The sequence below is a fragment of the Artemia franciscana genome, chromosome 15, assembly GCF_032884065.1.
Source record: "Artemia franciscana chromosome 15, ASM3288406v1, whole genome shotgun sequence".
In the NCBI taxonomy this organism is placed as follows: Eukaryota; Metazoa; Arthropoda; class Branchiopoda; order Anostraca; family Artemiidae; genus Artemia; species Artemia franciscana.
The window spans coordinates 10,079,546-10,095,820 of NC_088877.1; the positions used below are offsets into that span (position 1 = coordinate 10,079,546).

General features: G+C 33.8%; 1 protein-coding gene across 3 annotated transcripts in view; it reads right to left on the minus strand.

Moving 5' to 3' along the window:
* The window catches only part of LOC136036028 (ubiquitin carboxyl-terminal hydrolase 33-like), a 95,759-nt gene that overhangs the window by 56,169 nt on the left and 23,315 nt on the right, over positions 1–16,275 (minus strand). For 2 of the 3 annotated variants that reach the window (XM_065717953.1, XM_065717955.1), the window contains exons 5-7: positions 14,326–14,576; positions 12,046–12,320; positions 8,038–8,255 (exon numbers count right to left, since the gene is read on the minus strand). In XM_065717953.1, coding sequence (XP_065574025.1) covers positions 8,038–8,255; positions 12,046–12,320; positions 14,326–14,576 — 744 coding nt within the window. The remainder of the gene's footprint in view (positions 1–8,037; positions 8,256–12,045; positions 12,321–14,325; positions 14,577–16,275) is intronic. The other variant, XM_065717956.1, reaches the window with a different exon arrangement.

Here is a 16,275-nt window from a genome sequence, read left to right on the forward strand (position 1 = left end):
TCCATACGATCTCTCCAACACTCTTGACCAAAGACCTTCAAGGGACGGCATGAACAGCAAAGCATCCTTCTTGAGACAAGAGCCAAGCATTAGTCTCCGTTGTCCCTGTCTTCTAATTCTCGGATAAATACCGACACCAAACATCAAGGGGACGGTAACCAATTCGAATAGGTGCCCATCATCTGTCTCGTGAACCAATGAATGGAGACGACAAGCAATCAAGTTTACTGAATAAGAAATCTTCTGAAATCAAAACCATTTTTCTTTTTTATCTCACAGATTCAATCGATGACGCATTTGTGTACGCAATAAAATGTTACATTTCCAACTCTTTACATTCGTTCAATAAGAAATGCAAGTAAATAATTCCTAAGACTACACTGGCTATACATAAAAAAAGAAGAAAAATGTGAAGAAGAACAACCGAAGATATTTTCAGCCAGTATAAAGATAAGAGTCCTAAGGATAAATCAAATACAAAACAAACCTAAAAAAATACTAAATTTAAAACAGGCCCTCTCAAAGTAACGTTGAAAAGGTAATTAGCAACGAGAGGGGTTATTTTGAATTTCAGTGTTTTGCTGTTTAAGGTTAATTTTGTTTTGTATTTAGGAATTTTATTTGTATTCTTTAATTACTTTTGTCAATTGAGGACAGTCGAGCAGAGGTCTTGACAAAAATATCTTCATATTTATCTTTCCTTTGTTCACTGGATCGAAATATCCACGTTATTTCTTCCTCATGATTTTCTTTATTTTATTAGAAATTCAAGTTCTACAGCGTATCCTTGTGAAATTCATTTCTTATTTACCATTTCTTTTACGATTACTTTATCCTCATAGCCGTAAAAAAAACTATAATACCTTTTTTTAAAACATAACATTCAAAACATAAGACATTGGTGTGTTTCACCATGCAATCGCACTGTACGTCATACGGTCTATCATGCAACTGCACCTCGATAACCACAACAACTCCTGTCTGATGGTGCAAACCCATCTATCAGATATATTCGATAATGTATAACTGAGCATTAATATCTGCATTAATAGATTAAAAACAAATCTGCAAGCTATAAGGAAAATTTACAATGTTAGGGAAAAAATCCCTAACATTATTTAGCACTAATAAGTTCAGGCAAATGCACAAGAATTCATTTCGTGGAAACGAGAGCCTTCATCAATAGAGTAAAAAAGAGGCAAATAATAAGCAATACATTAGATATGGCCCTGCCGCACTTGTAATAAAATGCTAGAAGTTTACTCTTTTACTATCACTCTAACCCCCCCCCCCCCCAAACCATGGGTTGATTGCACCGATTTCAATTTATTTGTTTATACAATTTTCGGCAACACAGATTATTTCTTTCTTATGGTAAGTCCACATATACTGATAAAACGGTCATACAATAGTTACAAATAATACAGTTTTACATCGTAACGATTAAATATTTGGAGGTCAATTGGCATATTTGACAACTAAATATTAAAACAAGATATAGAAGGATTGTTTAAGACTTGTGCAATAAGAGTCATAAGGATTTTATACCCAAGGAAATTTATACACAAATTGCAGAAGCAAATTTCTCCTTGTGTCAATGCAAACATAAGATGATTAGGAGAGAGACCACTCCTTCCTCTCCTTTATTAGAAGATATAAGACGATTAGAAGAGACCACACCTTCCTCTCCAATCAATAGCAATTTCCAGGCCTTGTTTCAATATTCAGATAAGGTTAATAGAAAATTGTTCTGTTTTTTGATAACACCCTTGCCTTGTTCACTTTGTTGCCGAATCAAGACCGGGCTTTACATGAATGTATGAATTGAAAATAAAATTGGCAAGCAGCGTGGTAATAATTCAAAAGATCTTAGACAACAATAAATAATTACTAAGACCACACTGACTATGCATGACAAAATGAAAAAATTGCGAAGAAGGAAAAACGAGGATATTCCAAGCCAGTGAGTAAAGAAAGGATAAACATTACGGAGGTTGATACCTCCGCTCAACCGTCCTCAATGCACAAAAGAGGATACAAAATATAAGAATAAATTAGGTCCTCGCCACAGCTTGGATACCAATATACAGTTATGAAAACTCCTATCTTGCCCAAAAGAAGCTTTTGGTACAGAGCTCTGAACTTGGCGCCTCCTCCAAGCCCGCGCTCAGACACGTAGATCGTACTACAACACCTTAGGCGGGAACGCAATTTTGTTTTGTTGCATACATAGCTTAGATACCAATTCCTGTTTCCTGTTACCAATTAGATACTGAAACCAGTTTCCTGTCTCCAGCCGATAGCATAGCTACCGCGCGCTGTGTCCCAAAAATAAATCGAGTTTTCATAACTGTATATTGGTATCTAAGCTGTGGTTCTCGCCAAGCAAATGTGAGATAGTAACTAAATAGTAGCATCAAACGTTGAATGGCAATGACTATGGAAAGTTGGAAATTATTTTGTATGAAGCTTTTTTTTCATTGAATGGCCAGAGTGATGGTCCATATTAAATTAGTTTACCTAGTCAGAGTGAAAGTACACAAGCTGAGTCTAAAAAAATATGAAGAAAACATCGCAAAAATAAAGCTTGATGTTTACATGCAGAGATGACACACGAATGATATGAAATTCTTTGCAAATCTCTGTGTAAAAAATAATGTGAAATCCTGTGAATGAAATGGTGTGAAATTCTCTCTAAAAGGAAATAAACGACAGCCCAAGGATTTGGGGGAGGGGCTTTACTTAAAAAAGGAAGCGTCACAAATAGACCAATTTCTTTTTTTAGAGGGAATTCTTTTTTTACACACCAATATTCGCAAAAACAATATCAAACAGACTGCCACGTAAAAATTTACCTTTGATCGTGAATTACATGGAAATATGTAAGAAAGTAAAGACTTTTTTCGGGCAGTATTTTAAAACTTTTTTTAAAACCGCATGATAAACTTGTTTATGTGAATTTTTGCTATGCTTATTAGAGTTGAACAAAAATTTCGGGTTTAAACCCAGTAACACACACCCCTTGGATACGGGCTTGTACTCAAGGTAAAATATCCGTTTTATTTCTCCCTCTGAGCATGTTAAAAAGGATAAGTAAGGAGCTACCACACTAATATGGCTTTTGGGTACCCCTATGTTTCATTTCTTGCGAATGCAAATTATTCCTTTGAGGATTTTCTTGTTTATGTTCTTCTGTTAGTATAGTATTAAAAATGAAGTTTTTCAAGTTTCTCCTATTGGAAAACTGAACATTTAAGAAGGTAATCTAACCATATACACTATAAGAATTTTAATATTTTTGTAGTTACATTGTATTTTTATATTAATGTTTATATTAATATGTTTTATTTTTATTTTATTTTCTAATGACATATTTTAATGCTTTTTATGTTAATCTTCATATTTCACATACTATGAATATTTTTCTAGGGTTAAAGGGTCAAATCATTCGTTGATTCAAAACTTTAATCAGTCAAATTTCGATAAGGGCTGTCGTTATATTTTTATTCCTTTTTATGGGGTTTATATTTCTGCGGGAGGTTCTCGTTTCATAGCACTTGATTAACTTCTTACGTTTACAAGAACGCTCCTCCGAAGTTTGGATTAATACCAAAAGATGATACAAATTTGTTATAAATTTCCGAACTCGGGGTTGCCACCAGGTGGAAAAAAAAATGCTAGATTTTAGTGGCTTTAATTTAGTGACTTTATTCAATAATCTAGTAATTTATGTGCTGACTCAATGATTTTTTTTGTTTAGGCAATATTAAAAATCACTAGAAATAGAGAATTATTTTTGGCTATTTTGGTACAACATGCCGTGATTTACTGGTAAAAAAGTTCAAGCGGCGAATATATATAAAAAAAAGTGAAGCTGACTTAAAGAAGATTTCGAATAATAAAGTAAGTTATTTGGAAATTAACCATGATTCTCCTGATTGATATCACTCAACTTATCTTAATATACTAACATTAATAACTAAATCATTGATATACACTTTCAGATACGCGTTTTTGACAATCGGGATACGCAGTGTCTTTTGATTAAGTTCAATATCCCCCTCAAAATACTCATCCCCATCAACATAAAATTTATTAACATCCAATAATTAATACATGCATCTCTTTCAACATACGGAACGGACGGAATTATGAAGTTGTCGATTTACATAATAAAGAATACTATGAAATTTGTACGTTGTTTTAAAGCCACGAGTATAATTCCAATTCATCTAATCTAACACGTGCTCCACGAGATAGACTTTCTTGTCCCAGTAGCTAATCGAATGTTCTGAACAGTTTTATCTCTGTTTACGCATCAAGGTGCTATCAATTCGCTTACTCTTTTTAACAACGGTGTCCTAGGCGCTCAATCAAAATGCTTATCCTCATCCATTGTGGCAGCAACAAACGTGACGTTTGTCTGTTATGCCGATGATGTCTTTAGTCTTAGCAGGTCATTACAGCCTATTGAAGAAAACTTCAGCATACTTGAGAATGAATATTCCAAATTGGCACTGAAACTTTATTCTGAGAAATCGGAGGTTCTTCTATTGAATTGGGGTAATTCGGGTCCCACACCCTCAGTCCAACTGGGACGTTCTTTAGGAAAACCAGTTGAAAAACTTGTTTATCTTGGTGTAACAATTGGCCCATCCCAAAAGCAAGCCCGTTTGCTGATTTCCCATCTTGATTAAAAAATGAGATGCGTCTTTTGCTTCAGTTGTCCGAAATAAAAAGCGTTTCAACCGAAAAATCCTCTCTAAACTACATAATTCAACAGCTCTACCCCACTTTGTATACAAACCACCATTTTGGAAGACTTTCTCACAAACAGATAAACATAAACTTCGTTCAGTATGTTTCAAATTTGTAAAATATTTACTTCATTTAAACCCGTGGACCCGAAATTCAATATTAATCCGCAATTTTAACATAGCAGACCAAGCAATAGCTCTATCAAAACTTATTTCGAAATACAATCGCAAAATTAGTTTTCATTCACAATATTCCCTTCTTATACAGTAATATTTAAAGTCGTATGTATGTAAAGGTTTGTTAGGTGCTTCATAGATGTTCTTTATAAATTGTTCCGGTTGTTGTGGTGTCTCATTTTTCTTTTTCTTATTCCTACTTTTTCTTTCGTTTTCTCCATGCACTCCGTCTCTGCGTACTTTTGTACTGTATGATGGGTTAGAAATAAATAAATATTCTTGGACCTGGCGGTATAAAACTAAGAGTGAGAAATACATTCCACTATCGACCTGGTTTCGCTTTCCATGTCTAGCCAATTCTTGTCGTCTGAATAATATCGCCTTGGCAGTTTTGTAGTAGCCGGCAATATCAGATGAAAAAATAAGCCAGCTACACCAGCCAGGTCGCAAGTAAGGTTATTAGGTCTATTCCAAAATGAATTAAAGAAAATTCTCCATTCTCCAGCACACAAACATACCCCAGAAGTTCTGGGTACGTTTTTACTAAACAAATCAATGTGTTAAAATCACTAATGACAACAAAGTTCCTTTCGCAATTTTCTCTAATGTTCCTTTATGGAGTTGTTCAAATTGGATTCTGAGCAATTTAGTTATTCTAGGATCTTGGCCAGTAAAATTTTGAGAAATTCTCTAATAAAATTACAATTTTGATAAAAAATAAAGTGCTTATAACAATCAAATACTGAGATCCAAAACAGATCTCATTCAGGGTAAGGGTGATCATTTGTAACTTGTATTATTATTTTATGTAGCTTATGTCATTTTGTCTAATACATTTCTCTCTCAAATAGCTTACCTCGTAGGCAGATATGTAGATATAGAATCCAGTTCAACCATTGAATGAACTTCCTTTGAGTTTTTTCCTCCGTTTGATTTATGGACGTGGAATTACCATGCGGAAAAGTTCAATTGCTCTATAGTTTCGATAAAACTTTACAAAATGAGTTTTGACAGTTAGGCATTAATTCTAATATTGAGAAGATGGTTGGAGTTGCCTTTAAATACCAAGGAAAAGGTGATGGGATCATTTTGACACTATGACGCTGATATGACATTTTGTGATAATTTTACATATTTAGGGATGTCAACACGCAGAAATATGCAGATAAGTAAAGCTCCATATTGAGCAATTAGAGCAGAGGCTTTGACAACCAGGCTATAAATAGTGTCTTTTGGTTAAGTTCAACGTAAAGAGAATTTTGGTGAAATTTCTCTATTGTTCTTTATGGAGTTATTCAAATTGGATTCTAATTAATTTAGTTGTTCTAGGATCTTGGCCAGTAAGATTTTGAGAAATTCTCTAATAAAATTATACTTCTGATAAAAAATAGAAATGCTAATAACAATAAAAACAGTGGAATCCAAAACAGGCCTCATTCAGGGTAAGAGTGATCGTTTGTAACTTGTATTATTTCTTATGTGATTTATGTCATTTTGTTTAATAATTTTATCTCTCAAATAGCTTATTTCTTCGGCAGATTTGCAGAAATAGAATGATAGTACGATCATCGATTGAACTTCCTTTGAGTTTTTTCCTCCGTTTGATTTATGGAGTTTCGATAATCCCTTAAAAAATGAGCTTTGACAGTTAGGTACTAATTTTAACATTGAGAAGATAATTGGAGTTTTCTTTAATTACCAAGGAAAAGCTGATGGGGTTATTTTGACATTATGCTATAACGTTGACATGACATTATGTGAAAATCTTACATAGTTAGGGACGTCAATACGCAGAAATATGCAAGAAAATAAAGCACCATATCGAGCAATTAGGAAAGAGGCTTGGCTTGAGGTCCAAGAAAAGAGGTCCACGCTTCCACTACCTTAACAACATTACAGTTAAAGTGAATTCATAGCAAGCAAGGCTGGTTAATTCTCTGGTTGTTTCGCATTTGCTTGGTCCTAGAATTTGTCCTTTCACCGTAATAAGTTCGGCCGTGAAGATACAAAAGGCGTTAAGTGGCTTTTTTTAATTGTTAAGGAGAGGCTGAAAACTGTTGTCGATGATTCGACGGTTCAAAAGGTGTTATGTTCGTGACTGTGGAAGAATCGTTCACTTGACGTTTATTGGTCTGCAAAACAGGTCAAAATTTGGTTTTAACGCATTTTGAGTGGGTTTAAAATTGAAAACATCTCTAGAACAAAAGAAGATACACACATTCTGATTTAACCAACCGATTATGTTTCTTTTCAGATTCCCACGCCCGAGCAAGAGGTTGGTCGTATCTTCTTTAAATTCGTGAAGAATCTTTTTTGTCTACCTTTATGTAACCACAAACATTTATATAGAAAAACGTCTAAAAAAGAAAATAGAGATTCAGTTCATATACGGGCCAAATTATTTCAATGAGTTATTTTGTTTATAAACGTTCATCATTTGTTTTTAATCCCTCTTTTTGGAATAGCTGAACCACGCTTCTACTAAAACACGGAATAAATATTCTATATATTTTTTCGACAGTTTTTTTTACTACTTCAAGAAATTGGCCCCCAAACATTTATTTTCTCAATAGGTCCAGCTTTGGAGATACAGAAAAACTTAGAAGCCTAGTTAGAACTTTAATAGCCCACTCAGTTACAATTGCCCTAATCTGGTACGAATTTCAAAACATACCACTTCTAGGCAGTTGAAGAGACAGGTGAGAAAAGGGGAGGTAGGCTTCAGACCTGAGTGACCCCAATAATCTAACATTTTTAGAATTTCATTTACCAACATTATTTTCTGCTTTTTTTTTCCATCCTATAGGCCCTACTCCAATCAAAGAGGAAAGGGATATTGAAAGGCTCCTTTAGGAGCTATTGGAGGAGGCTCCTGGTTGTTTCTGGTACCTTTTTTCGCGATACGGGTTCAATCCCCAATTAACAACAGATTGAATTTTATTTTTGACATCTTCCACAGTTTATATCAAAAGTCACTAGCCCCCGAAGAGTTACATTATGTTTGCTCCTGGAGAAATTTGAAAAAAATTGAGAAGCCAAGTTGGAACTTTGATAGCTCTTTCACTTAAAATTGCCTTAATCTAGTACAAATGCAAAGACACACCGTTTTCAGGCAGTTGAGCTGTTGCTAAATCCCGACACAATGGCATCATCGACTCTCCTCGTGACGGGGCTTGACTTCTTACTGGTGAACTTTCAGAGGACATTGAGAGAAGCTCTTGGTCTGACTCCAAACTTGGTACATCTGATACAGCATCACAGAATTCACCGTCTTCGCTGCCAGAATTTAGCCTCTCCCTCCTCATCCTGAAAGACGATCGACTTGAAAAGAGAAAAAAGGTTTTGCCAGCATTTCAAACATTCCTCTGGAATCAAATTTGTCAATTGGTATTGTTGTTCATTGAATGTTTGTCATCCACTACTAACAAGTCTTTGACTTTCTAAGGTGGCTGATAAGATTCTTTTGTGATGATATGTATAATACAAGCGTCTCTCTCTCTCTAGTTAGATGAATGAATGGTTGTTTTATTAACCACTAATTTACAAAAACTTTATATACACACAACCGCTCGGGTTGTCTCAAACAGGCTGATGTCGGACGGCTGCAATCCTCTGATTCTCAATCTATTTATTTAAAAAACAAAAAATAATGAAGGACAAAAACACTCTCACTCAATTACCCCTTAATACCAGAATATACATTAATAAAGGCTAACAATAATAAGAAAAAAAATATGTCTCCCCATTCCCAATAAAAAATTTTTTAATTTACTTTAAATGACCCAATGTGTTCCGCCTCCCTAATGCCAGCTGGGATATCATTCCAAATAGCAGGAGCTAAATACCTAATTCCGAAAGCTGCACGTGTGGTGTCTCGGTACTCAACGATAAAATTATCCACCCCTCTAGTCTCATACTTGTAGAGTGAACGAAAGTGTATATATTATACAGTGTATACATAAATCTAACGCCACATCCTGAAATTATTTAGCCTCTCCTTCCGCATGCTGAAAGACAATCAACTTGAAAAGAAAAAAAATTGCCAGGATTTCAAACATTCCTCTGGAATAAAACTTTTCAGTTAATCTAATATACTAATGTCAAAAGATACGTGTGTTACATCATCTTGTACATGAAGATGTAGTTTCTGTCAAATTTTACATTTTATTTTAGTAGTTGATATTTGATTCCTTTATTATTGAATATTTCACAAAACAATAAATCAATTAAACAAACATAGCCACTGTTAGAAAGGTCAAATCACCTGTGCTTAGTGGCTCAATTAATTAATTACTTCACATAATCAGTAACATATAAATAAATAAACAAAAAAGCTCTATTAATGCTGTCCGGGAGGCTATTCCTGAGGGCACCAGTTTTCAACAATTACAAAACGCGCTATACATAGCAACCTACTTCCAAATGAGCTCATCAACAACTCTCTATGATGTTGAAGTGCCCAGCAGGTGGCGAAGAAAAAAAAGAGGGAAAAATAAAAAAAGAAGACATATCAGTACTACTCTGAAAAAAAGTGATTTACCTTGTTGTTCAAGTTGGGGGGCGGCTGTAAGCTTGCGATAAGAGGTTTTGACAAAGGGCTATTCAATGGTATACTTTTTGTTTCGATTCCAAGCCACATTTCGCAGGGTTTCAGAATAATTAATTTGTTTTCGAAATATCATTTAACTGTCAAGACTAATTCAAATAGTAATTATATTCCTGAATCAGCTACAAAGGGTAATTTTTCAGTAGGCAACTTTTTTTAAATTACTTTTCTTTAATCTTTTTGGTAATTAAGGGCGCGGTTATTTGTTTATTAGGTTTACCCTATCGAGGCAACTACGAAAATGTCAAAACAAAGACAGTGCAAATCATAACACAAACGACCTATGCAAGACAAAGGGAAAGGAAATTATTTAATTCAATAGCTATTCGTCCATTTCAAAAGTAGGCCTACACTTGTGACTTTTACTAGCAAAAATGGGCATTGTATTTTTGAAAATTTGGCATAATTTACCGAACTAGATATCGAATTCAACTGTAGCAGCACACTCCAGGGCCGACGCAAGGATCTCGGTAGTCGAGGAGCGTCGTTAATTCAATACTACTTTTTATATAGGTACATTGTGTTTTATTGGTCATATCTTTTATTACTTTATTAGTCTTATATTTATTAGTCATATCACTTCATTAATCAAAATACGAAAGTGACCACATACAATGCCTTCCCATTTTTATCGGCTTTAATCCCATCACCAAGCATTGTTGAAAATACATTAGCCTAATACATTTAAAAAAAATCGATAGAATTAAGGACTCCCAGAAATGGGGAAAACGAGCCCCCCCCACCACTCCCTACTTATATCCCTGTAAACAAAAGCCGTCCTCAGGAAAATAGAAACGAAACTTATAGAATAGAAAGAAAAACTACCGAAATAGCTCATAATAAAAAATTCCGCAATGAAAGAAAACAAAAACATAAACTCACTACTTATAAAAGAAGGTCTAATAAAACAAATAGTTAAAATTATAAATATATTAAAAATAACATAATAAAGGTCCAATAAACAAATTAAACAATTGAAAAGCTTTTGAGTGATTCTTAAGATGTAAACTTAGATTCCTCTTCTATTTTGACGGGGACACTATGTAAAAGAAAGCCAAACTTTTCAAAAGCCCAAAATGAAATTCAATTTATTTTATGTTTTCACTTAGCCTAGTTTTCAATTAATAGCAGAGTAGGCCAAAATATGAGTCTAGTTTTCATTTACTGTTTTACAGTCAAAGCTGAAACAAAAGAGAAATTTTTATTCGACCAAAGACATCTTTATCACACATAAAATATTAAGTCAAAACGGGGCTTTACCAGTATTTATGATATTGAAGACGGGAAATTTCTATTGACAGTATTCTCTTAACAAAACTAAGGAATATTCAGGGAAGCAGGTCATTTGAAAAGACGTTAAAGCTGCACATGAACAAACGGCCAGAAAATTAAAAAGAAAGTCTTAAACGAGGTGTAACGCGACAACCCAAGTCATGACAACCTAAACAAGCCACTATAAAATGCCTATTTCTCCTTGAACACAATAATTTTGCACCTATTACTTACAACTTATTATTATTACAACTTATTACTTACAACACAATATAAAAGAATTGGTAGTAGTCAGCACTCGATTAAAGGGATTTTCCCCGTTTTCATTTGATAGCCATTGCTGTGAGTATCAAAATAAAGCTACTTTAGTAAAGTCCGAAGCTAAGTTGTGTTTTTTTTTCCAAATATACTTGAAGATATGAACTTGTTTTCCCGGTACTTGAGAAAATCGAAATTTTCGAAGAGCAAGAATTAGAAAACTTAGGGCAATCATGGGATATGTACATAAATATATACAAGGCCACATTTAGGAGTTTTGAGCCCCCTCCCTCCCCCAAAATGTTTGTTCGACTCATAGAAACAAATTTTGATGGTTTTTTTTAAGTTTATTTTTAATTCCCCGCCCCCCACCGAAAAAAACTGGAGCCGATTTTTCAAAAAAAAGTGAAAATGACAATGGAAAGTAATAAATGTGCCAGTTCGTGACTAAAAACGTTTGTTTTATTGTAATGCTTTAGTTTTTTTGCTGATGATTACAACTGTATGTGGTCGAAATATCCGGATTTTTATATCTGCTTTCACTGTCTAATAAAATAACTTATCCACATTTGAACTTTAATTTGTCCAGAGTAGAGCTGGAAACCAGTTATCAAAGACAAAAACCAATAAATAAAAGCGTTTCCGGTCGCACGGCTACGTACTAAAATGCCTGACGACATGATAACGAAGCAATACCAAGAGTTTATACCGTTGCCTCCGTGAGAAAATATATCTCAGAATTTTTACTCTTTGTCGCATTAATCAAAATTACTGTTATGCAGCAGTATATAACTCGCAGATCAGTGAATTGTTCCATCAGGGAGAGCAGGAGGTTTGAGTCCTCAGAATATGCTTTTTAGATCTAAATTTCCGAAATTCTCTATGAGGAGTCAATAGCACTAATCATTAGAGAAAGCCTTGAAACATCCTCCCCCCAATATGTGAGTACAGTTTATAGCAGTAGCTATATCATACCTTTTATAATTTCGAAATCGTTCCCTTTCTTCATTACTCTTCCTTATTTTCTTTTTCTTAACTGATGAGTCATCAGATTCAGAAGCGCTGACATCACTCAAGCCAGAGTCACATGTTTCAAATTCGGCTTCTGACTGGTCGGATATGTCCAGAGATGGCGTTTCGTTTTCCAGCTCTCTGATTGGCTGTTTCAATTCCTCGTGCATCTGATCCATAAAGCATCTTAGAAGTTCTTGTGAGTCATGTTGATGAAACCCTCTAAAAGCTGGATTGGCCTTAAAAAGGAAACAGGTTTAATTTTACTGAAAGCAATGCCAAGGCTGATCTTTTCCCCAAGCCTCCTTCCCTTCATCCCAAGTTGATTATTTCCCAAGTTGATTGTTTTCCCCAAGCTTATCCCAAAATAAGAAGAAGCTATTTGGGGAAACTAGGGTCACTGAACAGCCGATATTACTGTCCACCTGAAAATGGCGCAAATCAATTTTGACTTATGTTTAGTGAATGACTCCTAGATACACAGGGATTTATTTCGAGAGACCAGCATTTGCAAAACACAGTAAAAACAGGTGATTAATGTAAAACCTGACAAATATTTAACAGTAATGGGTTGCCATAAGGCTACCCATTACTTATCTCTTATCTCTAGGTTGCCATAAGGCTACCCCTCTTATCTCTTTTTGCACAGCTAGATGACCTCCCAGGTCCTAGAATTTAAGACTAGAGTTGTAAAATAGCTGGAGGCTCATGCACCTTGGTATTTAATAAGCCACAAAATATGGGAATTTATTTATAAAGTCTTATAATTTTATTTTTACAAAGAATATTTGAATTTACTTGTACCAAATTGGTCCATTACATTCTTTAAACGCAACTTATCAAAAAAATAAATAGGCTAAATAAAGATCGAGTAGGAATCAGAGCAGTGACTTAATTGTCAGAGCTCCAAGGCAATAGTTTTTTTCGTTGGCATAAGTTCTCTTATCGTATTTCAAGAACCTTTTTCTTTTTTCCTTGCCTTCAGTAGTTGCCTGCCAAATTTAGCAACCCTAGGAGTTGTCTCAGACTTATTAGAATTAGATACGAAAACTCCAAGTTTGTCTTAAAAGTTATAGGTGTTAAGGAATTATTGGTTATAAAATTGGGTGGGCGGTAGTTTCAACCCCTTTTAACCATAAACAGATTCTACTTTTGTACACCAGCAGTTCGGATATAAATGTTTGGCTAGATATAAATGTACACGCATTTGACAATAAAGAGTAAAAGACAACCTTACTTGATTCAAACCGAATCAAATCATTTTTGATAGATCTAAGCGACACTATTTCATAAATCGGTTTTAAAACAACACTTTTAGGACATAGTAGATGAAAGACCCAAAGGTTATTTGTATAATTCGCCCTCACTGTAAGGTTTTTTATTTATTCGTTTTATAAGTTTTATAGTTTCTCAATTTAATTTGTTTTATTTTACTTTATTCATCTGATTGAATTCCTTTATTTTTTATTTTATAATAGGGACTTATCTTCGTTTTATTAGGTCGTTTTAATTTTTTTATTCTTTTCTCATATTAAGTATTTAAAGATGAGTTTCTTAGGAAAATATCTGCTTTTTTCTTTCACAATTTTGTTTCACTAAGGTTTTGTCCTTTCATTTTTAAAAATCTCATATTTCAGGAGATTTTGTCCTTAAATATCACAATACTTACAATTGGATAGGCAGGGATGTATTTAGGAAGGGGGTATACGGTTTTAACCCCCCCTCGAGATTTTTGTCCAATTCTTACAAAAGTAACAAAAATGCAAGTAAATAAACTTTTATTACCCCCGCAAAGCCTTGTTTGTTACCCCCCAAGCGAAAATCCTTGGTATAGCCCAGAGGATAATACTTCTCTAACGACTATAGGCAAACCTTTGATTTAATAAATAAATTTATTTGTTTATTTATTAATACATCAAACGGTAGGCAATAATGCTTGTCGCTATAGACAAAAAACAAGAAATAAGCTAATTAGCAACACTAACAACACTTATGAATATTAGAAGAAGATAAGTTAGAAGAAAAAAGGAAAAACAACTTATATCCAAAACTTATGAACTCAAACAAAAACTCATTGCCAAAAGATCAACTTATAACTAAACATCAAAACTCCTAAATGGAAAGGTGTCTCCACTAAAGAACTTAGTGGTGTATTTACTTAGAAAAGGTAAATATAAACTTTCATTTTTAGAAATTTTAGTAGAAAAGTAAATTGTTTTTAGATGAAGAAGAAAGAAAACTTGCTTGTTTGATAGCATGAAGAACTCCTGTAGGCGCTACATACTCTTTGGTACTGCCATCGACCCATATATGATGTACAAGCTGCATGTAATTTCTTGCTAAACTGGCCTTGCCATCTGATTTTGTGCCAACTGCTCCAATCACAAATCCCTTGCAGGCGATGAAGTACTGGGTTAACTCCGGACAGTTAAGTAATGCCTGAAGAGCAGCATTTAAATAACAGGTGTTGCCCAAATTAGACAACCCAAAGAGACCTAGAACGTGATAAAAACGCAATAAAACCTGTTTATACTTATATTCATATATTATTACATTTTAAAATAAATTTTATATAAATAAATTTGATAAAAACGCATAAAACCTGTTAATGCTTATATTTAATATTTATGTATTATTACACTTTATAAATTTTTTTTTTAATTTTATATAAAATAAATTTGATAAAAACACAAACGAACCTGTTTATACTTATATTTTATATTTATGTATTATTACATGTTACAAAATAAATTTTATATATATTTTAGATTATTAATACATTTATAATTTGATAAAAATCTATTTTGTTTTCTTCTCACAGCCTTTTTTTCATATAATAACAGAAACAGTATTATTGCAAAGCCAATGTATAATACTCATCTATTTTATTATTCTCTTTTTATTATTCTTTCTTTCAGTCATTTTCTTTATTGTTTTGTAGCGTTTAATACTTTTTTTTCGTTCCTCCCTTGTTACGTATCCTATACGTAACTGATGTTTTCGAAAACCACACTGCCTTTCTATTGCGAACAAATAAAAGTTCAAAAGGGATAAATCCTTTTGTTAGAAGACAGTGAAAATAGTTACATTTCTCTGAATATTTCGGTCACAAATACAGTAATCGTCTTTAGCAGATAAACATAAAATAATACAAATAAAAAAATCGACATTTATATATATTACACCGTTTCGTATAAATATTGATATTTTATTTGTATTATTTGAGTTTATCTGCTGGAGACGGTCACTGTATATACAACCGAAATATCCTGACATTTTGTAACTCTTTTCATTGTCTTCTAATAAGACGATATATCCCTATTGAAAATTATTTGTTCTCTATATGTAAAAGCTTTTCTGGTTTGTGATACTGTTTTTAATTTGGGGTTATCTTCTTGTGCATCAGCTCGAAATTCAGCACTGTATATACAACCGAAATATCCTGACATTTTGTAACTCTTTTCATTGTCTTCTAATAAGACGATATATCCCTATTGAAAATTATTTGTTCTCTATATGTAAAAGCTTTTCTGGTTTGTGATACTGTTTTTAATTTGGGGTTATCTTCTTGTGCATCAGCTCGAAATTCGAATTCGATGCTAATTTCAAATATAAAAAACGAATTGGAAAGACATTTCGTCTGCTGCGAGTGGTTCTGCGGAATCTGTTTTTCCAAAATCCCAAGAAAAAAAAATAAGAAAAATAAGTGAAAAATGTTACAAAAGGGAGTGACAAGGGACTTTGGGATATTTAGACACTACCTGAAGAGCTCGGTATTTGATCCCTTCCAGGCGGTCTTTCTGGTTCGAAATCAGGCCGTAATACCAAACGAGACAAGCATATTCTACCAGCGGTCTGACAAATGTAAGAGAAATACGCAATACGTGGGTGGTTGGAACACCACGACGAGAAACGAGTTTAAAAAAAAGGATAATCAGGTTTGCCCGTTTAATCACCACAGAGACAGGCAAACACACGAAGCTGAAATTTATTGGAGTCAAGACAGCAGAAATACCCTGGACCAATTTGGAAAAAATTGCATGAGACAGGCAAACACACACTCAGACACAAAGGCGTGAACATGCTAGGAAAAAAACTGAAGGGGCTTGTAAACTCGCAATTATTCTGTCTGCCTTGCTTGAAACACTCTTTTCACCTAGCACCAGTACGGATAGGTCATCAATGAACTTAAAG